The sequence below is a fragment of the Phyllobates terribilis genome, unplaced genomic scaffold (assembly GCF_046119375.1).
Source record: "Phyllobates terribilis strain yellow unplaced genomic scaffold, ASM4611937v1 Scaffold_2__4_contigs__length_985480577, whole genome shotgun sequence".
Taxonomy (NCBI): Eukaryota; Metazoa; Chordata; class Amphibia; order Anura; family Dendrobatidae; genus Phyllobates; species Phyllobates terribilis.
The window spans coordinates 161,602,012-161,628,721 of record NW_027362762.1 but is presented as its reverse complement, the minus strand read 5'-3'; the positions used below and the strand labels follow the sequence as shown (position 1 = coordinate 161,628,721).

The 26,710-nt window shown below is 48.5% G+C and overlaps 1 protein-coding gene across 3 annotated transcripts in view; it reads left to right on the top strand.

Annotated features, from left to right (window-relative positions):
* SENP1 (SUMO specific peptidase 1) overlaps positions 1–26,710 on the top strand; it is a 49,227-nt gene that overhangs the window by 1,230 nt on the left and 21,287 nt on the right. For 2 of the 3 annotated variants that reach the window (XM_073663193.1, XM_073663191.1), the window contains exons 2-6: positions 8,231–8,279; positions 10,762–10,865; positions 13,562–13,634; positions 16,572–16,737; positions 16,863–17,025. In XM_073663193.1, coding sequence (XP_073519294.1) covers positions 8,276–8,279; positions 10,762–10,865; positions 13,562–13,634; positions 16,572–16,737; positions 16,863–17,025 — 510 coding nt within the window. In that variant the 5' untranslated portion in view covers positions 8,231–8,275. The remainder of the gene's footprint in view (positions 1–8,230; positions 8,280–10,761; positions 10,866–13,561; positions 13,635–16,571; positions 16,738–16,862; positions 17,026–26,710) is intronic. The other variant, XM_073663192.1, reaches the window with a different exon arrangement.

The window sequence follows — 26,710 nt, the reverse complement described above, 5'->3', positions numbered from 1 at the left end:
ACTCTGCGTACACTCAGGGAAGGGTCTGCGCCTGCCTCACTCACTGACTACTCTGCGTACACTCAGGGAAGGGTCTGCGCCTGCCTCACTCACTGACTACTCTGCGTACACTCAGGGAAGGGTCTGCGCCTGCCTCACTCACTGACTACTCTGCGTACACTCAGGGAAGGGTCTGCGCCTGCCTCACTCACTGACTACTCTGCGTACACTCAGGGAAGGGTCTGCGCCTGCCTCACTCACTGACTACTCTGCGTACACTCAGGGAAGGGTCTGCGCCTGCCTCACTCACTGACTACTTTGCGTACACTCAGGGAAGGGTCTGCGCCTGCCTCACTCACTGACTACTCTGCGTACACTCAGGGAAGGGTCTGCGCCTGCCTCACTCACTGACTACTCTGCGTACACTCAGGGAAGGGTCTGCGCCTGCCTCACTCACTGACTACTCTGCGTACACTCAGGGAAGGGTCTGCGCCTGCCTCACTCACTGACTACTCTGCGTACACTCAGGGAAGGGTCTGCGCCTGCCTCACTCACTGACTACTCTGCGTACACTCAGGGAAGGGTCTGCGCCTGCCTCACTCACTGACTACTCTGCCTACACTCGGGGAAGGGTCTGCGCCTGCCTCACTCACTGACTACTCTGCCTACACTCAGGGAAGGGTCTGCGCCTGCCTCACTCACTGACTACTCTGCGTACACTCAGGGAAGGGTCTGCGCCTGCCTCACTCACTGACTACTCTGCGTACACTCAGGGAAGGGTCTGCGCCTGCCTCACTCACTGACTACTCTGCGTACACTCAGGGAAGGGTCTGCGCCTGCCTCACTCACTGACTACTCTGCCTACAGTCATTGAAGGGTCTGCGCGTGCCTCACTCACTGACTACTCTGCCTACAGTCATTGAAGGGTCTGCGCGTGCCTCACTCACTGACTACTCTGCGTACACTCAGGGAAGGGTCTGCGCCTGCCTCACTCACTGACTACTCTGCCTACACTCAGGGAAGGGTCTGCGCCTGCCTCACTCACTGACTACTCTGCGTACACTCAGGGAAGGGTCTGCGCCTGCCTCACTCACTGACTACTCTGCGTACACTCAGGGAAGGGTCTGCGCCTGCCTCACTCACTGACTACTTTGCGTACACTCAGGGAAGGGTCTGCGCCTGCCTCACTCACTGACTACTCTGCGTACACTCAGGGAAGGGTCTGCGCCTGCCTCACTCACTGACTACTCTGCGTACACTCAGGGAAGGGTCTGCGCCTGCCTCACTCACTGACTACTCTGCGTACACTCAGGGAAGGGTCTGCGCCTGCCTCACTCACTGACTACTCTGCGTACACTCAGGGAAGGGTCTGCGCCTGCCTCACTCACTGACTACTCTGCGTACACTCAGGGAAGGGTCTGCGCCTGCCTCACTCACTGACTACTCTGCCTACACTCAGGGAAGGGTCTGCGCCTGCCTCACTCACTGACTACTCTGCCTACACTCAGGGAAGGGTCTGCGCCTGCCTCACTCACTGACTACTCTGCCTACACTCAGGGAAGGGTCTGTGCCTGCCTCACTCACTGACTACTCTGCGTACACTCAGGGAAGGGTCTGCGCCTGCCTCACTCACTGACTACTCTGCGTACACTCAGGGAAGGGTCTGCGCCTGCCTCACTCACTGACTACTCTGCGTACACTCAGGGAAGGGTCTGCGCCTGCCTCACTCACTGACTACTCTGCCTACAGTCATTGAAGGGTCTGCGCGTGCCTCACTCACTGACTACTCTGCGTACACTCAGGGAAGGGTCTGCGCCTGCCTCACTCACTGACTACTCTGCCTACACTCAGGGAAGGGTCTGCGCCTGCCTCACTCACTGACTACTCTGCCTACACTCAGGGAAGGGTCTGCGCGTGCCTCACTCACTGACTACTCTGTGTACACTCAGGGAAGGGTCTGCGCCTGCCTCACTCACTGACTACTCTGTCTGCCTCACTCACTGACTACTCTGCCTACACTCAGGGAAGGGTCTGCGCCTGCCTCACTCACTGACTACTCTGCCTGCCTCACTCACTGACTACTCTGCCTACACTCAGGGAAGGGTCTGCGCCTGCCTCACTCACTGACTACTCTGCCTACAGTCATTGAAGGGTCTGCGCCTGCCTCACTCACTGACTACTCTGCGTACACTCAGGGAAGGGTCTGCGCCTGCCTCACTCACTGACTACTCTGCGTACACTCAGGGAAGGGTCTGCGCCTGCCTCACTCACTGACTACTCTGCCTACACTCAGGGAAGGGTCTGCGCCTGCCTCACTCACTGACTACTCTGCGTACACTCAGGGAAGGGTCTGCGCCTGCCTCACTCACTGACTACTCTGCGTACACTCAGGGAAGGGTCTGCGCCTGCCTCACTCACTGACTACTCTGCGTACACTCAGGGAAGGGTCTGCGCCTGCCTCACTCACTGACTACTCTGCCTACAGTCATTGAAGGGTCTGCGCCTGCCTCACTCACTGACTACTCTGCGTACACTCAGGGAAGGGTCTGCGCCTGCCTCACTCACTGACTACTCTGCCTACACTCAGGGAAGGGTCTGCGCCTGCCTCACTCACTGACTACTCTGCCTACACTCAGGGAAGGGTCTGCGCGTGCCTCACTCACTGACTACTCTGCCTGCCTCACTCACTGACTACTCTGCCTACACTCAGGGAAGGGTCTGCGCCTGCCTCACTCACTGACTACTCTGTGTACACTCAGGGAAGGGTCTGCGCCTGCCTCACTCACTGACTACTCTGCCTACACTCAGGGAAGGGTCTGCGCCTGCCTCACTCACTGACTACTCTGCCTACACTCAGGGAAGGGTCTGCGCCTGCCTCACTCACTGACTACTCTGCCTACACTCAGGGAAGGGTCTGCGCCTGCCTCACTCACTGACTACTCTGCCTACACTCAGGGAAGGGTCTGCGCCTGCCTCACTCACTGACTACTCTGCCTACACTCAGGGAAGGGTCTGCGCCTGCCTCACTCACTGACTACTCTGCCTTCACTCAGGGAAGGGTCTGCGCCTGCCTCACTCACTGACTACTCTGCCTACACTCAGGGAAGGGTCTGCGCCTGCCTCACTCACTGACTACTCTGCCTACACTCAGGGAAGGGTCTGCGCCTGCCTCACTCACTGACTGCGTACACTCAGGGAAGGGTCTGCGCCTGCCTCACTCACTGACTGTGTACACTCAGGGAAGGGTCTGCGCCTGCCTCACTCACTGACTACTCTGCGTACACTCAGGGAAGGGTCTGCGCCTGCCTCACTCACTGACTACTCTGCGTACACTCAGGGAAGGGTCTGTGCCTTCCTCACTCACTGACTACTCTGCGTACACTCAGGGAAGGGTCTGCGCCTGCCTCACTCACTGACTACTCTGCGTACACTCAGGGAAGGGTCTGCGCCTGCCTCACTCACTGACTACTCTGCATACACTCAGGGAAGGGTCTGCGCCTGCCTCACTCACTGACTACTCTGCGTACACTCAGGGAAGGGTCTGCGCCTGCCTCACTCACTGACTACTCTGCGTACACTCAGGGAAGGGTCTGCGCCTGCCTCACTCACAGACTACTCTGCGTACACTCAGGGAAGGGTCTGCGCCTGCCTCACTCACTGACTACTCTGCGTACACTCAGGGAAGGGTCTGCGCCTGCCTCACTCACTGACTACTCTGCGTACACTCAGGGAAGGGTCTGCGCCTGCCTCACTCACTGACTACTCTGCGTACACTCAGGGAAGGGTCTGCGCCTGCCTCACTCACTGACTACTCTGCGTACACTCAGGGAAGGGTCTGCGCCTGCCTCACTCACTGACTACTCTGCCTGCCTCACTCACTGACTACTCTGCCTACACTCAGGGAAGGGTCTGCGCCTGCCTCACTCACTGACTACTCTGCCTACACTCAGGGAAGGGTCTGCGCCTGCCTCACTCACTGACTACTCTGCCTGCCTCACTCACTGACTACTCTGCCTGCCTCACTCACTGACTACTCTGCCTACACTCAGGGAAGGGTCTGCGCCTGCCTCACTCACTGACTACTCTGCCTACACTCAGGGAAGGGTCTGCGCCTGCCTCACTCACTGACTACTCTGCCTACACTCAGGGAAGGGTCTGCGCCTGCCTCACTCACTGACTACTCTGCCTACACTCAGGGAAGGGTCTGCGCCTGCCTCACTCACTGACTACTCTGCCTACACTCAGGGAAGGGTCTGCGCCTGCCTCACTCACTGACTACTCTGCCTACACTCAGGGAAGGGTCTGCGCCTGCCTCACTCACTGACTACTCTGCCTACACTCAGGGAAGGGTCTGCGCCTGCCTCACTCACTGACTACTCTGCCTACACTCAGGGAAGGGTCTGCGCCTGCCTCACTCACTGACTACTCTGCCTACACTCAGGGAAGGGTCTGCGCCTGCCTCACTCACTGACTACTCTGCCTACACTCAGGGAAGGGTCTGCGCCTGCCTCACTCACTGACTACTCTGCCTACACTCAGGGAAGGGTCTGCGCCTGCCTCACTCACTGACTACTCTGCCTACACTCAGGGAAGGGTCTGCGCCTGCCTCACTCACTGACTACTCTGCCTACACTCAGGGAAGGGTCTGCGCCTGCCTCACTCACTGACTACTCTGCCTACACTCAGGGAAGGGTCTGCGCCTGCCTCACTCACTGACTACTCTGCCTACACTCAGGGAAGGGTCTGCGCCTGCCTCACTCACTGACTACTCTGCCTACACTCAGGGAAGGGTCTGCGCCTGCCTCACTCACTGACTACTCTGCCTACACTCAGGGAAGGGTCTGCGCCTGCCTCACTCACTGACTGCGTACACTCAGGGAAGGGTCTGCGCCTGCCTCACTCACTGACTACTCTGCGTACACTCAGGGAAGGGTCTGCGCCTGCCTCACTCACTGACTACTCTGCGTACACTCAGGGAAGGGTCTGTGCCTTCCTCACTCACTGACTACTCTGCGTACACTCAGGGAAGGGTCTGCGCCTGCCTCACTCACTGACTACTCTGCGTACACTCAGGGAAGGGTCTGCGCCTGCCTCACTCACTGACTACTCTGCGTACACTCGGGGAAGGGTCTGCGCCTGCCTCACTGACTACTCTGCGTACACTCAGGGAAGGGTCTGCGCCTGCCTCACTCACTGACTACTCTGCGTACACTCGGGGAGTGCTCCAGTGACTTGCTCGAGTCCCCGCCCCACGTTTCACAGCTGTTATACAGCAAAAGAAACATGCAGGGATTGCCTGCCATACATGGGCAATCCCTGCATGTTTTTTTGGGGTGTCTTAACCGCTGCGAAACGTGGGGCGGGGACTCGAGCAGGTCACTGGAGCACCCGCGATATTCTGTGCATACCCAAGTACCTGATGCAAACTCAACTAGCGAGCACTTGCGCTTAACACTAATGACAACTTATTCAATATGATGACCTAATGTTATCAAATTCTGTCGTCCCTCTGGGTTCAAAATGCTCACTATACCCCTTGATAAAATCCTTGAGGGGTGTAGTTTCCAAAATGGTGTCACTTGTGGGGGGGTTCCACTGTTTAGGCACATCGGGGGCTCCCCAAATGCGACATAGTGTACACTAATTAGGCCAGCAATCTTCTGAGCCCTGCTGATGTGATCCCTTTAAAAAAAAAAAAAAAAAATGGTTTTGTAAATTTTGTTGGAAAAATGAGAAATCGATGGTCAACTTTTAACCCTTATAACTTCCTAACAAGAAAAAAAAATTGTTGCAAAAGCTGTGCTGATGTAAAGTAGACACGCCACACGAAATAGTTAATAAATAACATTTCCCACATCTGATTTAAGGACATAAAAATTCAAAGTTTGAAAATTGCAAAATTTTCACCAAATTTCTGTTTGTATTTTTTCACAAATAAATGCAAGTCATATCGAAGAAATTTTGCCGCTGTCAAGTACAATGTTACGATTAAACAGTCACGGATTGGTTGAAGTGTTCCAGAGTTATTACCTCAAAGTGACTGGTCAGAATTGTAAAATTTGGCCTGGTCATTAAAGGGAATCTGTCACCCCCTGGCAATTATCTGCCCTATAATATGGGCATGCAGGTGATAGAAATGTGAATCTATACTTGCCTGTATGTCCCATATTAGAGGTCTTGATGCAGTGATATGGCTTTTTATTCTTTACAGTTTTGATGCTTGGAGGACGGGAAGAAATCCCCACCTATATGGTGCGGTGCAGCCCGATGGGTGTCTCTTGTCTTGATACGGTGCCTCCTCCCTTCCCACAACCGCCGTCCTGCTTCATGTGTATGACACGTCCTATGTCATCCACAGTATCCCCCCATTGCGCTCCAGCACAGGCGCACGTCTCTGCCCTACTGAGGTTAAAGCAAAGTGCTGTATGGTGCATGTGCCAGCTTTACCTCTGAGGCATCAGAGCTCTTTGGCCTTTCTCTGCCAAAAAACAAAACTCGTTTAATTCCGCTCTGCTGCCACTGTTACATCGTGTGTCCAGTTCAGCATGAAAATTTGGGGACAGGTTCTCTACCTGTCATGTTAAAAAAAAAGCAAAAAAAAACCATGCAGATATGGGGTTAATTTGCAGGTAATAGTATTCTAAAACAATGTGGCCTCTGCACTGAAAGCCCGACTACCGGCATTGTCTGGCTTTCAGTCACCGCTCAGTACATAGTGAGTGGTGGCTATAACCACCTCCCAGCACTGACTGCTGGGTCTGCACTGTTGAGCCGAATGTTATATGGTTATTGTGGTCAGGAATGTAGTTAAAGGGGTATTCCCATCTCTAAGATGCTATCCCAATATTTGTTAGATGTAATAATATTATTAGCAAATATCTCCAATTAGAAATGTAGTATAGTTTTTCTTATTTGCGATGTCACTTACCCCTTGTGCAGGCATTGCAGGACCTTAGGTATCCATGGTTATGACCACAGATGTGGTGACAGCTAGTTGCTAGTGGTCGTAACCATGGATACTGCATTCCCTGCACATGAGGAAAGAGATGTAGTATAGTTTTTCTGATTCGCTTTGTCTTTCCTCATGTGCAGGCATTGCAGGATTTTAGGTATCCATGGTTACTACCACTAGCAACTAGCTAACTGTCACCATATCTGTGGTCGTAACCATGGATACCTAAGGTCCTGCAATGCCCTGCACATGGGGTAAGTGACATAGCAAATCAGAAAAAGTATACAACATTTCTAATTGGAGGTATTTGCTAATAATATTAAACCTATTGCATATGGGGATAGGCTCTTGGAGATGGGAATACCTCTTTAATTTCCTCCTGGTAGCCGAGCTGTCAGTGCAGTAGCCACACTGAATTAGAACGCTATTAACCTGCACATTAGCCCCATATCTGGAGGTAAATAATATATATAAGTATGTATGTAGTGGTTTTTCAGACATTTGCAGAATGTCATGGGTAAGCCAATTCAAGTAGACCTAAAGCTTTGCGTTTAAAGGGTCTGTCCATTACTCGGACAACTCCTGTCAATTACTATGTTCTACCATGTTAAAAAAGAACAGCGCTAATCAGCAGCCACTCATGAATTGCTTCACTCATTTCCTTTGGACAAAACTGATATCTGGAGGAAGTGATAATTGCTGCTTTCTCACTTACTCCAGGTGTAGGTTTCATCTAAAGGAAATGAGTGAAGCGGCCTATTGGTTGGCGGCAGGGCTAGCGTGACATAATTGTCACACGAGCCCTGGGAGTTCTGGCATTGGAGGTTAGTACATGCTGTTTTTATCTTGCATGGTAGAATATATTAATTGAGAAGGGGCTGTCTGAGTAGTGGGCAACCCCTTTAAAAGAATCTCTCGACCCATTTGATTGAATTGAAGGTAAAATTATAGATGACACATTTTTAGAACAGGCTTTCAGGGCTGCCTTATGTATATTTATGGTTGCAAAAAAATTTAATTGTGTGAATTCGACCTTGTAAGAACTGACATGACTTCTATTCTTGTGTTTGCTTAATATAATATAATATTATATTTTATCCTACAATTGACTTTTCTATTTTCTTTTATGCAAATGTTCATTGTAGTCCCATCTCTGCCTCATTTCCCGTCTCCAGCCTTTCACCTTTGTAATGCTATAGTTGCATAAATCACAATTTTTCACTGCTAATCATTAGCATTTATGCTTGTGTGAATTGAACCATTTATTTTAAAACAATGCTTTTCTTTTTCTCTCTCCAGACTGAACAAGTTCATTGTGATCCCAGGGATGTAATAAAACTTAACATGGGTAAGCCATGCTTGCATTTTTTAAGGAGTTTTTCTGTGTTTTTTTAATATGTAGTTCTATAAAAGGGATTCTTTTTAAATGAAAAAATAAGCATTTTTTTACCCCTCAAGTCCCCCACCACTCAGTCTATGTTCATCTGTACGGGAAGTGATGACAACCCCTTTCATCGTCAGTCTCCTGGCCTAGACAGTCACATAAGCATGTATGACATGTGATCACTGACGTCGGTGATCAGTTGCAGCGGTCATGTGATAAACATGTCAGCACTTCCTGTGCTTCGCTTTGGTTGTCTCTTCACCACCACACCTACCACTAATGATGTGTGACCTCCTGTTGGCTGTGACTCATTGCTATATACTTAGAATAATCCTGGGAGTGTCTCCCCTTTTTTTACAGATACATGTAATTACATTCTGTTATATTTACGTAGTTTGAAACTTTTGGGAGGAATAATTCTGCACAATCTAAAAAGTTACCTGTAATATGCTCTCATATTATTTGTGTATGTGCATTTAGTTCATGATCGGTGAGAGTACCAGAAATCAGACCAACACCATGGTGAGAGTGTTATAACACTGCATTCAGGCGTCTGTTCAGTGGCCCTGTTGGGGCTTCCACCCACACCGCCCGCAAAATGGGATTCGGGTGTATGTGCAAACATGCGCTCTGCCGTTCATTTTCGAGCGTGTATGTCTACTGGAGAAGGATACCAAGAAATAGTCGACTGCTTCTGGGTTTGTCTCCAGTAGGCGTACACGCCCGAAAATGATGCACGTCAGAGCGCATGCTCACTCTGTCGGCACCATTATATTCTATGACCCCATCTGTGCGTATGCCTGAATTCCCTTTTGCGGGTGGTTCGGTTGTAAGCCTCGATGCAGCCACTGAATGGGTGCCTGAACGCATTGTGAAGGCACCCTAACTGTCTGGGATTGGGGCCAGCTGTAGCTTTCTGCACAGCTCGGCAGCCTGAGTGCCGATGTATAGGGGAAACTAAAAGGCTGTGACAATATACCAGTTCTGCATTCCTTTAATTTTTAGGAATGGTAAGGGTCCTGTAGTTCAGATCCCAAGAGATGAGAAAATTATGACATATCTTAGGCCCGGTCCACACTACTTTTTTGCACACTGTTGGGCGCATACGCTCAGAAGGTATGTGGCCAACTGGGTGCGTGGTCAGCAGGGCCGGACTGGCCATCTGGCAATTCTGGAAAATGCCAGTTGGGCTGGTGCCAGCTGTGGGCCTCTCCTTCGGGCACACCTGCATGACTGAAACAGGTGGTTCCTGGGAGAAATACAATTTATTTTGTCCTGGGTACCACACTCAGTACAGCAGCTAGGCACCTTCATAATACTATTAACCTGCAGATTAGCCCTATATCTGCAGGTAAATAGTTATCTGACCTGACAGGTTCTCTTTAAATTTCATATAGTGTTTTTCTGGCTTCACAGCAGTTTGCATTCTGTAAATGTGATCTATATCTCAAGGGATCCACAAAAATCGATGAACGTACATCACATTCACTTCATAGCAAGTGGACCTGTGTGCTCGCAAATGCCAGGGCTGAATTTAAGTCCCAGTCCTACCCTGGTGATGAGGATAAATGCAGAAGCATCAGTCCACATTGGGACTGTATGGTTTTCGTTTCTTTACAGTGGCCCTTTATATAGTAAAGCAGTCCGCTCTGGTTTCTTATACAGTTAAACAGTAAGCAGTCCCATATTGGCCAGAGGGAGGCCAGAAAGAACACACCTGAAGCCTCTGGTGAATAGGGGCCTACAGTGATGTTGGATCAAGGATGTCAAACTCTGACACAGAGGGCCAAAATAAAAAACTTGGACAAAGTTGCGGGCCAACCAGTATACAGAATAATAGGCCCCACATAGTCCTCCATACAAAATAATGGGCCCCACATAGTCCTCCATACAGTAAAATGGCCCCACACAGTCCTCCATACATTATAATGACATGTACTGCACTAAGTGTACCGATACAGTGTGCACCTAGCCTTAGTGATAAGCCATCATTTTATAAGACTGGAAAATCCTTCAGGGTTTGTGCACGCAAGGTCTTTTTCAGGCAGATTTTTCCTGGAACACTTCAGAAAAAAACGCTAAAAAAACTGTATGAAAGCTTCTCTGCGGGTTTGCTGGCATGTACAAGATGTCGTGTGCACATACCTTAAAGGGCACTTTTCACAGGAACCAAACTTATCATACATTTATGTAATGCTCTCCAAATTGTATGCCAATGAGCTGCCAGTTCATTGGGTTAGCTTTGCATTTACAGCTTTCCAACTTCTTTCCTGTTTTGCCCGATACCGTCCTTTGTTCTAGGCAGGTTGTGTTCTCTCTGAAAAGTAAAGAGCACAAGAAACCTGTCACTTGTTAGCTCTAACAGAATTTTTTTTTTTTTTTTAACTTCTTTTGATGAGAGATGAGGAATTGCATTAATGTTAAATTTTTCTCCTATTTGATAAAGACGAAGATGTAAAGGAAATGGTCTGGGAGAGTGAAAATAACTCCAAATATCAAGCACATTTTAAAGATACTGCAAAGGAATCTTTATGTACTTTCAAGTATCAGGTTGGTAAGCATTTATGATTTTTTTTTTTCATTTTTTAATCTTGTGCCACTGTGAAAAAAAGAATTTTTTTGTTGTTGGGAAAAGTAGTGTATATTATTCACTAATATACATCCCTTTATTTCGCTTAACACCAAAAGATTGCTGGGCATCTATTCAATGTTTATGGTCCAGGCTGGGATTATCTTGATGCAAAATACACAAGGTTTTGATACTAACTTTAGGTTAGGTACGGGCTCCCTAAATTACTGTCTTTAAAACCATCTTGACAGGAGCATAGATGGAGGAATAATGGGACCTCCAGAACTGAATCTGTAACTAGCTCAACAAATAGAAGAGCAATGGTCTTCCAGGATGATGTCTATCCAGCCTGACTTGTCGACAAATGTAGAAGCATTTAGGAAGCGCACCCAGTGACCATAAATAACTGATGAAGGGAAAAATGCTGCCACATGTCCAGAAATACATAAATACACCTCATAATTGAGTCTGAGTAGTGACACTTTGGGTTAAAACTTAAAATACAGCTAACTTTAAATGTTTCACTAATGTGATTACCCCCTTCTGGCATACCACTACTGCAGCCTGCATGTACAGCTAGGTCCTGAGCGACTTGTCACAAGTCACAAAGCAGACACACGTAAAATTGTCTCCCATGCTCCCCACTATGACTGAGTGATGAGCGCTAACTAAACATGTTTCCCCTAACTATACTGAAATGTATGTATACCTCTGCCAACCGTCCTGGATTTTGTGAGACTGTCTCGATTTGAGGTCTCAGGCCTTTGTCATAACTTCCTCACTCTTTCCTGGCTCCTCCTCCTTGGGGGGCAGGGTCACATCTCTACTCACAAGTACATTCTTCTCTTGTGATTTGGTCTCTAAGACTCGAACTCACGACTTCCATGTTCGCAGGCAGTAGCGGGACTAGAACCCACACCCTCTATAATTGCAGACAAAAGCTAAAACAGTGAGGCTCCAGTGAGGTCACTGGGAGAATTTTGTATACTTGAGCTGCATTGCAGGCTGAGCCCACAGACAGAAATACACTGTTATGTACCAGTATAATCTATGTCCCTGTATTCTATAGGGAGAAAAATATTTTTTTTTTTCCTATAAAATTACTAAAGAATAATAAAACCATTACAATAATGACATTTTTAATGCACTTTTTAAAAAAATATTAAACACAAATCGGCAAATAACACACATTTGGTGTCTTTGTAATCGTAACGAGCAGCACAACACAGCGATCAGATTTATGGTGATTGATAAATGGTTTAAAAGAGCGTTACTTCTTTTTTTTTTCCTCTTATTAAACCCATAATTGCGTAATTGCACAGAATGTCTGCTGTATTTAACTGTCCAAGCAAAGAGGATGTGATTCCATAAAAATCATGCCCCCTGTGCGTCTAAAGACAATGCTGAACTGTGCAGTTTTGGTGCTTTTTTTTTTTCTGCAGTTACTGTAAGTGCAGAACCAAGGCTTTTCTGTACTATAAAAAACACTTAAAAACGTGGTTTCACATCTGACCCAAAAATGCATCAAATAAGGGGGAAAAACCTAAAAATGCAGTCAAGATGCAATAATCAGAGAAGATTGTTATTGTGTAGTTTGGTGCGGACACCAGCAGAAAACAAACACAGTATTTATGCTACTTGTGAACACTGCCTTACAGACACAAAAAATCGCCACATAATGGCGAACCTTACATCAAGATGAGAAAGTTCTGGCTGCTACGACTATGAATGAACAAAAAATAGATCCATAGGTCCCAACTAGAGATGAGTAGGACGCATAAATGACGTCGCACCAGCCCTGGCTAAACAAAAGCCTCGCCGGAAGGTAAGGTATTCATGGGTCTCCCGTCCAGCCGCCAGGTAGCACTGACCTGGACGCTGGACCGGAGTCCCATGAATCGATCGCTAATCTCTATTCCCAACTGTCCTAGATACAGCAGACAGTCCTGCATTTTTGTCTACACCCTGCAGTCTTGGGCCTCTACTGAATCTCCCTCATTACCAGCGCCCCTCTGACATCTCCTCCTGCCAGGGGAGAAAAAAATGGTAAATGGCCTTGGATTTGAGTGTGGCGAGGGGCATGCCCAAAATTTGCCACTCTTAATTTGTCCCTCTTTCCGTTCTTTAAAACTTGGGAGGTATGATATATTATATTCATACAGTAACTGGTAACTCTTGCTGGCTAGAGCTTTAGGCATAGATGTAGATTCCATCCAGTTGGAAAACATTGGGGGTCTACAGATTTTCAAGGACCCAACATGGGAGACTTAGAGAGGGATTGGTTGATCTATACTCTCCTCTTCTGCCATTCAGATTGAGTAGATTGTGTGCAGACCTGGTGGTAATTTTTCCCCCAATATATTTAGCTACCTGTGACACACAATGCATTGTATTATGCCCGTAATTCTGTAGCTATCACCAACATCCAGGGATTAAGGCAGATTTGCAGAATGATTGTAGATGTGTGGATATTGTTCCACTTCTAGTGGGATTTTGTAGATTTGATGTAAGACCTGAGTACTTCTCTTGAAGGAGTTGGTTTTCCTAAATTGTTTTTTTTTTGTAAAGAATAGTAGGATTGTGTGTTCTTCCCTTCTCTGAATATGTTCTGTGTAGCCTCTTGGATGGATGGATGTTGTATACTTAGAATCTGCATACATGCTGATGTTTCTTTCAGACGACCCCGATGCTGCACAGGGATTTTGACCGATCTATTGTGAAGACTCTTCATAAACCTTTTTTTCTCACAGGTGAGCCTTTTTTGCTTTGTTGCCTAGTGGTTTTTTTTATATTGAACAGTGCAGATAATGCTCAATGATATCATTTAGTTATTTTCTCTTTCAAATATGATATCCTTGCTTATGCTTGCTTTTCACTTTTTATTAAACCTATAAAGAAAGACTATACATACCAGACATAAATTTAAAGACTTAGCGTTATTAACATATAAGAGCATCTAAAATTTGTGTGGGGACAGGCTTACGAATATCCCAAAGAACTGAGTGGTTATGTTTACATTAATCCTATAAATCAGAATATATAAAACAAATGGCTTTGAATTACAGCAGGTGTTAGTCTTACAGGAATAAATAAATTATAGTAGAAAAGGGTAAGGATTAAGTCCCTAAAAAATGTTGAATGTTCCTGATGTATAGATTCCATTATACTATAGTATAACAAGCAGTGGTAGATATGAAGGGGAAACAAGTGCTTGGTACATAAAATAGTAATTCTTAGGCTGCTTTCACATTGTATTAAGGCACCCATTCAGAAGCCCTGTCAGAACGTACGTCCGAACCCCCTGCAAAACTGGTTTCGCCTCCAGTAGGCGTACATGCCTGAAGATGTCGACGTTCCCCTTCACTCTGTCAGTATTATACAACCTCTGGCAAAAATTATGGAATTCCATATTTTTTCCCTCCGCTTGGTCTGAAAAAAATAACCCTTCATGAGTATCACATTTTTTTTCTTTATTTCTTTTAGCGTTTCTTAAAGCCATAAAGTTGCCATTTGAAATGACTTTAGTTTTGTGCCATGTCTGTGATCTGCTTTTTTTCAACAACATTAAACAACTGAATGAACATCCTCCGAGCCCGGTGATTCCATAATTTTTTCTAGGGGTTGTAGTCTATGGCCCCGTCTGCACGTTTATCTGAAACCCGGGGGGGGGGGGTTCGACGTAAGCCCTGAACAGGTGCCTAAACGCAATGTGAAAGCACCCTTAAATTCATTGAGTTAATAAAAAAATATAGTTAACACTGTATCCAATAAAATGCACTAAAAAGCATACAAAAAGTGACTTCAGTGTGCAAAAGGAGTGCTACATAAGTCTCCCCCATAAGCCTATAATGGGCGAACCAGTTCTAATGTGTCCACATAAGAGACCACACAGGGGGCAGTACAGTAAACATGGTAAAACTAAATCAAACAAACCACATCACCAGTTTGCGCTCATCCAGACAAGCAAAAATCCTTAAGGCTATGTGCACACAAAGCGATTTTAATGCATTTTTGCTGCAAAAACGCATTAAAATCGCTTGTAATAGGTCTGCCATTTACTGCAATGCAAATCCGCATGTGCTGTGCACATCATGCAGAAATTTCCGCTGCGAATTACCTGCAGCACGACCGATTCTAGTGCGATTTCGCTGCAAAATCGCCGCCATTGACTTGCATTGGATTGCATAAGATCCGCATGACTACATGTAGTCATGAGTATCTTATGCGATTAATGCTCGGATGGTACCCGGATCTGGAGAAGAAGAGACTCTCCTCCAGACCCTGGTACCATAGTACCTGTAAGTAAAAAAAAATAATTTAAAATGAAAAATAACCTTATACTCACCTTCTGATGACCCCCGCTCTGCTCCCGGCGGTTCTGCTGGCTCCGTGGCGGGTACCGGTAATGTAAAACTACCTTACTTGACGTCAGCGGTCATGTGACGGATCAAGCAACCGTTGGCGATCATGTGACCTGTCACAAGACCGCTGACTTCATGGAAGGTTCTTTTACATTACCGGTACCCGCCACGGAGCCAGCAGCGACGCCGGGAGCAGAGCGGGGGCCATCAGCTTGTGAATTGATATGCATATGAGGCTGAAGATTTATTTGTAAAGCTGAAGCCTCTGTCACTCCAGCTCTATTCCTCGCCCTGCGTCCCCTCCTCCTGCTTGACTTGCTACTCCTTTGTCTGAAGTCGCACAGCATAGAGGCTGTCAGTCAAGCCGGAGGAGGTGGCATTGGGTGGGGAATAGATCTGGAGTGACAGAAGCTTCAGATCTACAAATAGCTCTTCAGCCTCATTTGCACATCAATTCACTCTGATTTCTCAGTAATAGAGGAACGAACTGGACTTGCCTTTAAAACAGCTACATGCACATATGAATGTGTATGAACTGGAGCGAGGCAAGTACGTGGTGGTGTTTTTCTCATGTGTATGGGATTTGTATGTATATAGGAGGCTATGTGGGGGCTCATATGCTGTATATCGGAGACTGTCAGCATACTTTATTAAAATGAATTGCCCACCCCTGGTCTGTGGGACTGCTGGAAATGGAGTACAGCGCTAGGCTATCTCCGAATGAAAAATGCAGAATGAATGGATTTGGAGATGTGCATGCTCCACTTTCTGACTGTACCAGTTTTCACCTTTGTAGGTACGGTCTTTAATTTTCAGTTGTCTCTGATGCAGTGGGTAGCTACCTGCTTTGTCTTCCATCGACTCAGACATCAGGATTTCCTGCTTTCCCGTCTTGTCCTCCACGCTGCTGCATGAGTAACTATATAGCAGTACTGAGCAGTGTAGCTTTGAAACCAGCATTAGATGAAGTAAAACACTTAAGCGGCAGTATATTTTTGTCTTTGCCTCACTCTTCTCTTCCCCACTCCCCTCTCCAGTTTTTGGTAGGCAGCTATAACCTGACCCCCAGTGAACTAACAGCCTGTCTTGTTTTGACCAAGACTGATGTTTGCAGTGTTGAGTGAATAACTTCAGGAAGCAGGGGATAGTAAAGTGACTTAAAAGTAGAGAAAGTAGATTTCCATGATAAATATATCATAAAGCTTATATTCACTTGTACTGTTGATTTATGACAAGTGTTTTTGAAATGGCAGTGACTGCTTTTTCTCCTCTTCTGCAGTTGTCTGTCATTGCATATTGTAAGCATGCCTGTGTTTTTCACTTCAGAGGTGTCAAAGCTTGAAAAAAACATGGCTGTTGCAGACCACACCAAAGTCGCACTGTCTGCAAAAGTTAAACAGAATGGCACTGGTCACTCCAGTATTATCCCAGCACACTTCACGTTCCTGCAGAAACCAGCAAGAAACACAGAAGTGGAATCGCGGAAACTAAGGTATGGCTTACATTGTTTATATCTATATAGTGTATACTTGTATTAATGCTTCATATACAACGTCACTGTTTTCACTTTCTCAATTACCATAGGATCATTAAATACTTAAACAATTTGTTTTGCAGCAGAACTTTCAATGCAGCTGTAGGAAAGACGAATCACACAATTGGTTTTGCTTTTGAAAAATCTTTTCCGATTAAAAATGCTGCTAGTTTATCTTCATGGAGTGGGACTGTTCGTCGGAGCCCAAAGAAAGTGCAGAGACGACAAATAACTACAGTAGAAGAAGTAAGTTTTACAATACCTTGTGCATGCATCAGTTCATAATTTATATGTATCACTGCAGGATACATGTTTAACCGCTTCTCGATCACCCACTGTAGATAAACGTCGGCGCTGCCTGGGCTCTGTGCAGCGCCGTCGTTTAAACACTTTGGGTGGTCCCGCAGCGCTCAGGACCCCGAGGGTCCTGCAAGCGGTGCGGTGCAGAGCGATAGCTCTGACAGGGAACATCATCGGGACCTGATTGGATCAGGTCCCAGTGATGTTAACTCTTTGCTATCTTCTATATGCCGCAATCTATAGGCCCGGTCACGAAGGCAAAAACAGGCTCTGGCGCGAAGTGGTTAAATGGCTGTGGCTTTCCATCACAATTTATATACAGTGCTACCGCCTTGCCGAATATTTAAAGAGATGATTCGTCTCCACTCACTTCCATATTGGGAAGTGAGTGGGCCCAGATATATGCCAGCTTATGTGTGAGTGGTAGGTGTCCTACACCTGTACTATACACTGGGATGGCATATGTGCAGGACACCTGCTGATCGTGCACCTGAGCTGTAAGAGATTTTGTAAATGTGATGTCACTAGCCCACATTAGGACTTCTGTAATCGGGCCCCATGGTTTCAATTTATGCCCCTGATGTATATAGAAACGTCAATTTTTTACTTTAAATAGAATCGGTCAACAGGTTTTTGCCACCTCATCTGTGAGCAGCATAATGTAGAGACCCTGATTTCAGCAATGTCATTTATTGGTCGATTTGCAGTAGTTTCAATAAAATTGATTTATCAGCAGGAGATTCACTGGAGGACTAGTAAACCTGCTTCCATGTAGTCCTCCATTTCTCTATCGCTTCATTGGGGGACACGGGACCATGGGGTGTATGCTGCTGTCGCTAGGAGGTTGACACTATGCAAAAAAAGGAAAATGGCTCCTCCTCCGCAGTATACACCCGCCTACAGGCACCAGGCTCACCAGTTTAAGCTTAGTGTCTGTAGGAGGTAGACTTGGATCCTTCTGATCCAACCCTGTTGTGTTTTATTAATGTTTGTTTTTTCTCTTTCAGATACAGCTCTTCAGGCTAACAGGGCACATTGCGTCCGAGAGAGCAATGTGGCTACCCCCACATCGCTCACTCTCGGACCCGCTGGGCAGGACTTATCCCCTGTCACCTTAGGGTGTTTCAGGGTGATCTCGGTGGCCAGTCCTAGCCTGTTCCCCACCCCAGCCCCCTCCTCGGAGCAGCCTGGGAGGGAGACGGTGGTCCCTGCGGGTGACCTTCCCCCAGTTGTCTCGGGTTGACACAGTCTCCTGCACTGTCCAGGACCGGACAGTGCGGGAAGGAGGAAAAGCCAGGATCCCCTCCTATCCAGGAAGGCATCCTGAGACCATCCTCAGGAGGTGAAAGGAACGGACGATCACCGGACTCAGCTACTGACTCTCAACTGCAGGTACCGCCCCCCCCCCCCCCTCCAAACATTCCCTTGGCCACTTCCTCCCTCTTCCCCCTTTCGCGCGGCACATCTGCCGCGCTTTTTCTCCGATGGGGGGGCGTGTCCTGTGGGCGCTCCCGCTCTGACGTCCATCCGCCCCCTCCTTTTTGACCAATCGGGACCGAGGGGCATAGTGACGCTTCCGTCACGTCCTCGTGCATTTCCGCAGACCTATCATCGGGGGGCCTCTCAAGCCTGCCCCCCTTCCCATCTGCCTATCGGAGCCTCGCGCGCTCAGTCATCAACGAGCGTCCCTGCACAGACGCCATCGCTCTGCCGCTCACTGCTCCCTACTCCGTCGGCACCTACTGCGACCAGCTCCTACCTCTCCTTCGGAGGCTTCAGGGGGACACGGGACCGCTTTTCCGCAGGATCGGGTAGGCTCTGTCCGCACACAAGCCCCACATCCCTCACTGCTCACAGTGCTCCCCTCTGCAGTATCCCTGGTCAGGCACATATGCCCAAATCCAGGGAGCCCTCAGTCTGTCCCTCTCACATTGTCACATACTACGCCTGTGCTCTTTGCGGTACTAAGTGGCCCGCGGTTCTCACTACGGCCTTCTGCTCGACCTGCAAACCTCCCGCCATGCTGGCACCCCAAGATCCCCCCGCCGCTCAGGACGTGGTAACCCCCTCCCCTCCGGAGTGGGCTGTTGCTATGTGTCTGTCTCTGACCTCACCAAGGTTTCTCAATCTCTGGTGCAGGTCTTAGAACGCTTGCCAGAACGTTTGCCTATGTTATCCACGGCCACCAGCGCTCCGAACGTCCCCACAGTCTACTCACAGGCACCCCTGCCCCCTCCTCACAGGGGCAGACGGACGGCACATTCTCAGAAACGGATTCACGCAAGCTCATCCTCCAGCTCTCCATACTCCAAGATGCTCCCTGCGTCTCACATCCTCCCCGGAGATCGCCCCGGGATCTAACTCGGCTTCAGATTCAGACTCTGGTTCTGATTCTGACCAGCATTCCAAGGTCCAGGACATGATAGACAGCCTTATAACGACTGTCAATCAGAGTCTGTATGTTACAGAAGACGAGAGCCCATCCCGGGACTACTCAGTTTCCTTCAAAAAGATTAAGCGTCCCGCACGCACTTTTTCTAACCATGCAGAATTTGACAGCGTTTTTCAAAAGCAGTGGCAGCATCCAGAAAAGCGCTTTACAGGAAAGAAACGGCTAAACGTCCTATACCCATTTAACAACGACCTTGTCAGCAAATGGACGGAGTCACCATCTGTGGATCCTCCCGTCTCTCGCCTTTCCGCCAAGACGGTACTGTCTCTTCCGGATGGTTCCTCCCTTAAGGATACCACGGATAGACAAGTTGAGGCCCTCTCTAAGGCAGCCTTTGAGGCTGCGGGCACCTCTTTGCCCTTCCTTCACCTCAACTTGGGTATCAAAAGCGGTGTCCGCATGGGCCAAACAGCTCCGACAGGGCATCCTAGCAGGAGCCTCCCCGGACGATCTAGCCGACTTAGCCGATCAAATCAGCCACGCCGGGAAATATCTGGTTACTGCGTCCCTCGACTCCGCTGCATGCTCAGCCCGGGTTTCCAGTAATCTCGTTGCCTTACGTAGAATTCTTTGGCTTAAAGCCTGGAACGCCGACCTGGCTTCCAAAAGATCTCTAACTAATCTTCCCTTTCAAGGTTCCAGGCTGTTTGGCTCCAAGTTAGATCAGATCATCTCTGATGCTACTGGGGGTAAGAGCACCTCCCTCCCCCAGCCCAGACCCAAACGCCCTTTTCCTAGGAGACGTCCCCTTCAGTTCCGGTCCTTTCGTCAGTTCGCTCAACCGAACCCCTCCTCTCAACAGGATCGTACTCCAGCACAGCGGGACAGTCGTAAACCCTCCTTTAGGCCCACGCCTAACTGGTGCCCAAGGAGTCGTTCTTCCAAGTCCTCTGGATCACGATCTCTATCCAACAGGTTTTCCTCAACATGACTGGTCACTCCCACCTGGGACCTCTCCCAGGGTGGGCGGCCGTCTTCTCCTATTCACAGATTCTTGGCTCCCGGCAATAGAGGATGCCTGGGTCAAAGAAATTGTGACTTCCGGCTACAAAATAGAGTTCGATTCCAGCCCACCATCATGTTTCCTCAGGTCCCGCCCCCCACAACCATCTCTGCTTCCCGGTTTTCTCAAAGCCATCACTTCTCTTCTACGCTCAGGAGTCATAGTCCCGGTTCCCGATCAGGAAAGGTTTTCCGGTTTTTACTCAAATCTCTTCGTCGTCCCAAAAAAGGACGACTCACTACGTCCGATTCTGGACCTCAAACAGCTAAACCGACATGTACGCATCCGACAGTTCAGGATGGAGTCCCTCAGGTTGGTAATTGCCTCAATGGAGGCTGGGGAATATCTATGTTAAGTGGACATTCAGGATGCATACCTCCACATCCCAATCTGCGCGTCACATCAGAGGTTCCTACGCTTTTCCTTCAAGAACGCGCATTACCAGTTCACTGCCCTCCCCTTCGGTCTCGCCACGGCCCTGAGGGTTTTCACGAAGTTGATGGCGACAGTTATGGCCGTTCTTCGAACAAGAGGAATTGTAATCATACCCTACCTTGACGACCTGTTAATCAAAGGCCCCACGTTCAGGGACTGTCTCTACAGTCTCCAGATCACCTTGAACACTCTCTCCCGGTTAGGCTGGCTGATCAACACGGACAAATCCTCCCTGGTCCCATCCCAACGCTTAACCTTCCTAGGGATGCACTTCGACATGACCCGTGCCCGGGTCCTCCTTCCAAGGGAAAAGATGAACTCCCTACGACAGGGAATCCATATCCTCTCCGACCCAGGTCCACACTCCCTTCGCCTATGCATGAGTGTCCTGGGAAAGATGGTAGCAGCCATGGAGGCAGTTCCTTTTGCCCAGTTCCATACCCGCTCCCTTCAACTAGCCCTTCTCTCAGCTTGGGACAGGAAACAGTCATCTCTAGATCAATGCATCAAGTTGCCTCGCCAAGTAAGACGGTCACTAACCTGGTGGTCCCGCCCTTCTTCCTTCAGACCCGGGAGATCATTCTTTCCGCTTCGCTGGCAGGTGGTCACGACCGATGCCAGTCTCATCGGTTGGGGGGCAGTCTTTCTACAACACATGGTCCAAGGCCGGTGGAGCCCCCACGAAGTCTCTCTCCCCATCAACATTCTGGAGATAAGGGCGATTTACCTGGCGTTGCGTCACTGGCAGAAGATCCTGGCAGGGTTCCCAGTCCGTGTACAATCGGACAATGCCACAGCTGTGGCATACATAAACCATCAGGGAGGAACGCGCAGCAAGCCCGTCCTAAGGGAGGTGGCAAGAGTGCTACTTTGGGCCGAGAAGATGGTCCCGGCAATCTCAGCAGTCCACATTCCAGGGGTCGACAACTGGGCGGCCTCGCCTCAGGAGAATGGTCTCTCCATCCCGAGGTGTTTCACCAAATCTGCTTACGGTGGGGCACACCAGACGTCGACCCCATGGCGTCCCGGTTAAACCACAAGGTTCCGGCCTTTGTAGCCCGGTTCCGCGATCCGCTAGCAATCACCCAGGACGCGCTAGTCATATCATGGTCACAGTTCCAACTGCCCTATCTCTTTCCACCTCTACCTCTGATCCCTCGAGTCATCAAGAAGGTCAAGACAGAGGGAGTACCAGTTCTTCTAGTAGCCCCAGATTGGCACAGACGAGTCTGGTACGCAGATCTGGTAAATCTGCTTGTCGACTCCCCCTGGAGACTACCAGACCGTCCGTACCTCCTCTCTCAGGGTCCTATTCTTCATCAGAGTTCTCGTTCTCTGAATTTAATGGTATGGCCGTTGAGGCTGCGGTGTTGAAGACGGCGGGCTTTACTGACAATGTCATTCAGACCCTTATTAACGCCTGAAAACCTGCTACCTCACGCATATACCACAGAACTTGGAGAGCCTTTTTTCGTCACTGCGAACAGCATCAGCTTACTCCTATGTCCTTTTCTTTACCAGTCATTTTGGCCCTTCTTCAGTCCGGCCTAGAGGCGGGACTATCTCTCAGCACTCTCAAGGGCCAAGTTTCAGCCTTGTCCATTCTATTCCAATGTAACTTAGCTAGCCGTCCTCAGGTCAGGACTTTTCTACAAGGGGTGGCCCACCTGGCGCCTCCCTACCGCCCTCCAGTGGAACCATGGGACCTTAATATGGTCCTATCCGTCCTACAACAGCCTCCGTTTAAACCCGTTCAGGACATTCCAGCCTCTCTTCTTTCCTGGAAGGTGGCTTTTCTGGTGGCTGTTACCTCTATTAGAAGGGTTGCAGAACTCGCAGCCCTCTCGTCGGTCGCCTTTTCTGGTATTCCATCAAGACAAAGTAGTGCTCAGGCCCGTGCCTTCTTTTTTTACCAAAGGTGGTTTCCGCTTTTAACATCAATGAGGACATTGTTTTGCCTTCCTTCTGCCCTGCTCCAGTGCTCCCTCGGGAGAAGTCCCTGCACAAACTGGACCTGGTCAGAGCTCTACGTGTGTACCTTTCCAGAACGGCCTCCGTTCGGCGCTCGGATGCCCTTTTTGTCATCCCTGAGGGGCATCGCAAGGGTCTCCCTGCTTCCAAGTCAACAATCGCCCGTTGGATACGTTCGACCATCTTGGAGGCACATCGCATCTCGGGCAAACCTCCCCCTCCCGGGGTAAGGGCTCACTCCACCAGGGCGGTGGGGGCCTCTTGGGCGGTCCGCCATCTGGCTTTGGCCTCTCAAATCTGCAAGGCCGCAACGTGGTCCTCTCTTCACACCTTTTCAAGGTTTTACAAGGTCCACACTTATTCTTCGGCTGATGCCAGTCTTGGACGGAAGGTCCTGCAGGCGGCAGTTGCCGAAGTCTGACCTAGTCTGTGACTATCTTCTGTTCTCCCACCCAAGGTACTGCTTTGGGACGTCCCATGGTCCTGTGTCCCCCAATGAAGCGATAGAGGGATTTTTGGTACTCACCGTAAAATCTTTCTTGGAGCCTTCATTGGGGGACACAGCACCCTCCCTGTGTTTGGACATATGTCCTGTTGGCCCTGTCGGGCATCTTGTTTAGTTTTTCACGATTGTGCCCTGTTGGGCATTACATAGTTGGTTATTTTGTGCTTCTCCTACTGCTCTAGCCACTAACTGGTGAGCTTGGTGCCTGTAGGCGGGTGTATACTGCGGAGGAGGAGCCATTTTCCTTTTTTTTTTGCATAGTGTCAACCTCCTAGCGACAGCAGCATACACCCCATAGTCCTGTGACCCCCAATTAAGGCTCCAAGAAAGAGATTTTACGGTGAGTACCAAAAATCCCTCTATTCAGGAGCGCTCTATAACCTCACCCCCACAACTGATTGGAAGTTGTGTACACTGCATAGGCTGAAAGCTGCCAATCAGTGTTGTGGGCAGGGTTCTACAGAGCTCATTATTCAGAGAACTGCTGGATCTGCAGCAGATGAAGGATTTTTTGTACTTGCCCTAAAATTCCTTTCTTGTAGTAGTCATTGGGGGACATGGGGAAACCATGGGTATATACTGCTGCCACCAGGATACTAACACTCAAGAATTACACTTAAAGAAAAAGTCTGCTTGTCCCCTGCAGAGTCATGGAATGGAAACTTAGCAAAGGGAGTTGTCTCGATGGCAAACCATCTTGCCTAGGACACTCATGCAGAAGGAGAAATGGCGTCGGATGTCTTGGGGAAACGAATGCTTGTCTGGAGAGCACGCCTTTTGTTCTTTTAGGAGAAAAATCATTTGCTCAGACCTTGTCTAGATAAACTGGTCATCAAAGTAGGGGATGACCATAATATTTTGGAACACCCTTGGTCTGTAGCGAGCCCGAAATGCAGAGCCACAACTGGAAATGAGTGATGGAGATGAGCGTCCTGAATGACCTTGGTGGACAGAAATTCTCTGAATTCCATGAAGGTTACAATGTAGCAAGAGATTCTGTCCTGAAGTGATGTAGTTGGGTCTGTTTGTTCAACAGCTTCAAAAGGCTGCTTGAATCCCGCAGCCAGCGTGCAAAGGAAAGGTGTAGGCACAGGTTAAACCGTGGGAAGAGCCAATGCGTGCACTTGATTGGCTTTGAGCGTGGACCGAAGAGGATGGGAGCTTACTAGGTTCTAAGCCAGGACCTAAATTAGAGGCCTGGCCCTGGCTTAAGAACCGGCAGGTCACTGGAGGCGTGAAGGAGCCAGCTAGGTTACTACCGAAGCCAGGGCCTAAAGTAGGAATCTAGCTCCAGGAACAACAGCAGAGGCTGCGTGAGGGAGGCCTGGGATGAAAAAAAACAAGTACATATTACTGCAAAGCGCATGGGCCAAAAACATACATCAGGATGCAGGGTAGGGGCTATGTTGGCCTGTCCTGAAGAGACTTGATCCTGTAACACCCAATCTTCTGATCTGTAGTCAGAATCTATACCATTTCACCATGGGGTGAGGAGGTACCTTGGATTCTCTTTGCTTCGTGCAATGCGTCATGCCTTGGGGGTCTGGCGGGCAGGAGACGAGGGGCAAGGATCGGCCGAACCAATAACTGAATGCTGACTGTAAGGAAATTGCTTTGCCCTCCAGACGAGAGCAGATAAGGCATGACCCCTAAAAGACTGTACTTCTCTGTCTTTTGTATCTGAACTACAGAATGTCCATTCCCTCTGTTTCCCTGTTTGAAAGAGGAAAAGATTAGAAAAAATACCATAAACAGACCAGGCCTCAAACCCATGCCTGCCTCCTTGGTGAAAAGCTAAACTGGTGTCTGCAGGGGAGGAGCTGACTTTTTTTTTCTTTAAGTGTAATTCTGAGATCAGCCTCCTGGGGCAGCAGCGTACACCCATGGTTTCCTGTGTCCCAAAGGAAGTGACCAAGAAATCATTTTGATAAAAATGACAGCAAGCAGCCAAGTAAGTGACACATCACTGGAATCTGCGCCTATATCATGCTGCTCTCACATGGGGTAATAAACCTTTTTAATTGTTTTCATTGTGTGAGTTAAATAGTGATAATTTTATAGTTCTTTATGTTAAGGAAGCAGTATTGCCACTTACTGGTAATATTTAGAGTTGCTCAAACAGATTTTCAGGAACCTGATCGGCATCCTCATTACTCCGTGTCAGCTGGATTTTCCTCCAACTTGTAAGCTAATGCCGACATCCTTGGTACCTTTTGTGATTGTGATGCCCCTGTACAACTCTATTTAGTTCCATTTTTATTTTGGCACCACTTCTATATTGCATTGTATTATGTTGGTGTGAGGCTTCATTTATCTAATGTTTTGGCTAAAAGCTTAAGGCCCCATCACACATAACGAGATCGCTAGCGAGATCGTTATTACGTCACGGTTTTGGGATCGCTGGAGAGTCGTTTCGTGATCGCTGGGGAGCTGTCAAACATGCAGAACTTCCCAACGATTTCGGCCGCCCCAGCGATCTAACTAACTATCTCGGCGGTCGTTGGGACGCTTTCACACAGCAGCTGTTTCAACGATCCACGCCTTGATAGGGACTGTACTGTGTCACAAAGGCGTGCATAAAATTACTTTTCCGCGCCCCCTCATCTCCGATTGGCGGCTGTGACTCTGTATCCATTCATCTGGGCTTTGTTCCTGACAAGCGTTCTGGTTTGTGGATTGTAGTAGTGTTCTTCGGCTGTGACTCCACATATCAACAGCCCGGAGAATTCTGCTAGGATCTGCTATCCAGCACAAGGTCAGAAACAAAGGATAGAATTGCTATTCTGTTGCCGCCTTTATGCACGGCGGAAAATGAGAATGCTGTAGCGACCACCAATCAGGGACGAGGGGCGCGGAATAGTCCAATTTATGCACGCCTACGTGTCTCAGTTCTGAATCGCTAACGAGGTCGTTGATAAGGTGTCAAATACAGCGATGCACACTGCCCAGCGGGAGCGCAGCGACCCAGGAATGGTCCAGGAAGCTTTGTAACGATCAGCGATCTCACAGCAGGGGCCTGATCGTTGCTACCTGTCAGACATAACGAGATCGCTATTGCGTCACAAAAACTGTGATGTATCAACGATTTCGCTAGCGATCTCGTTATGTGGGACGGGGCCTTTAGTGTCTGTCAGGAAAGCTATTGAAATGCTTACTAAATGTGTCCTTTTGGAGTTCAATAGTTGGACAAAAGCCAAATGTATGTCCTTTTGACTTCTGGTGATTTATATCAGTAGACCACCAAGCGGGGTCTAAAGCCCCCCCA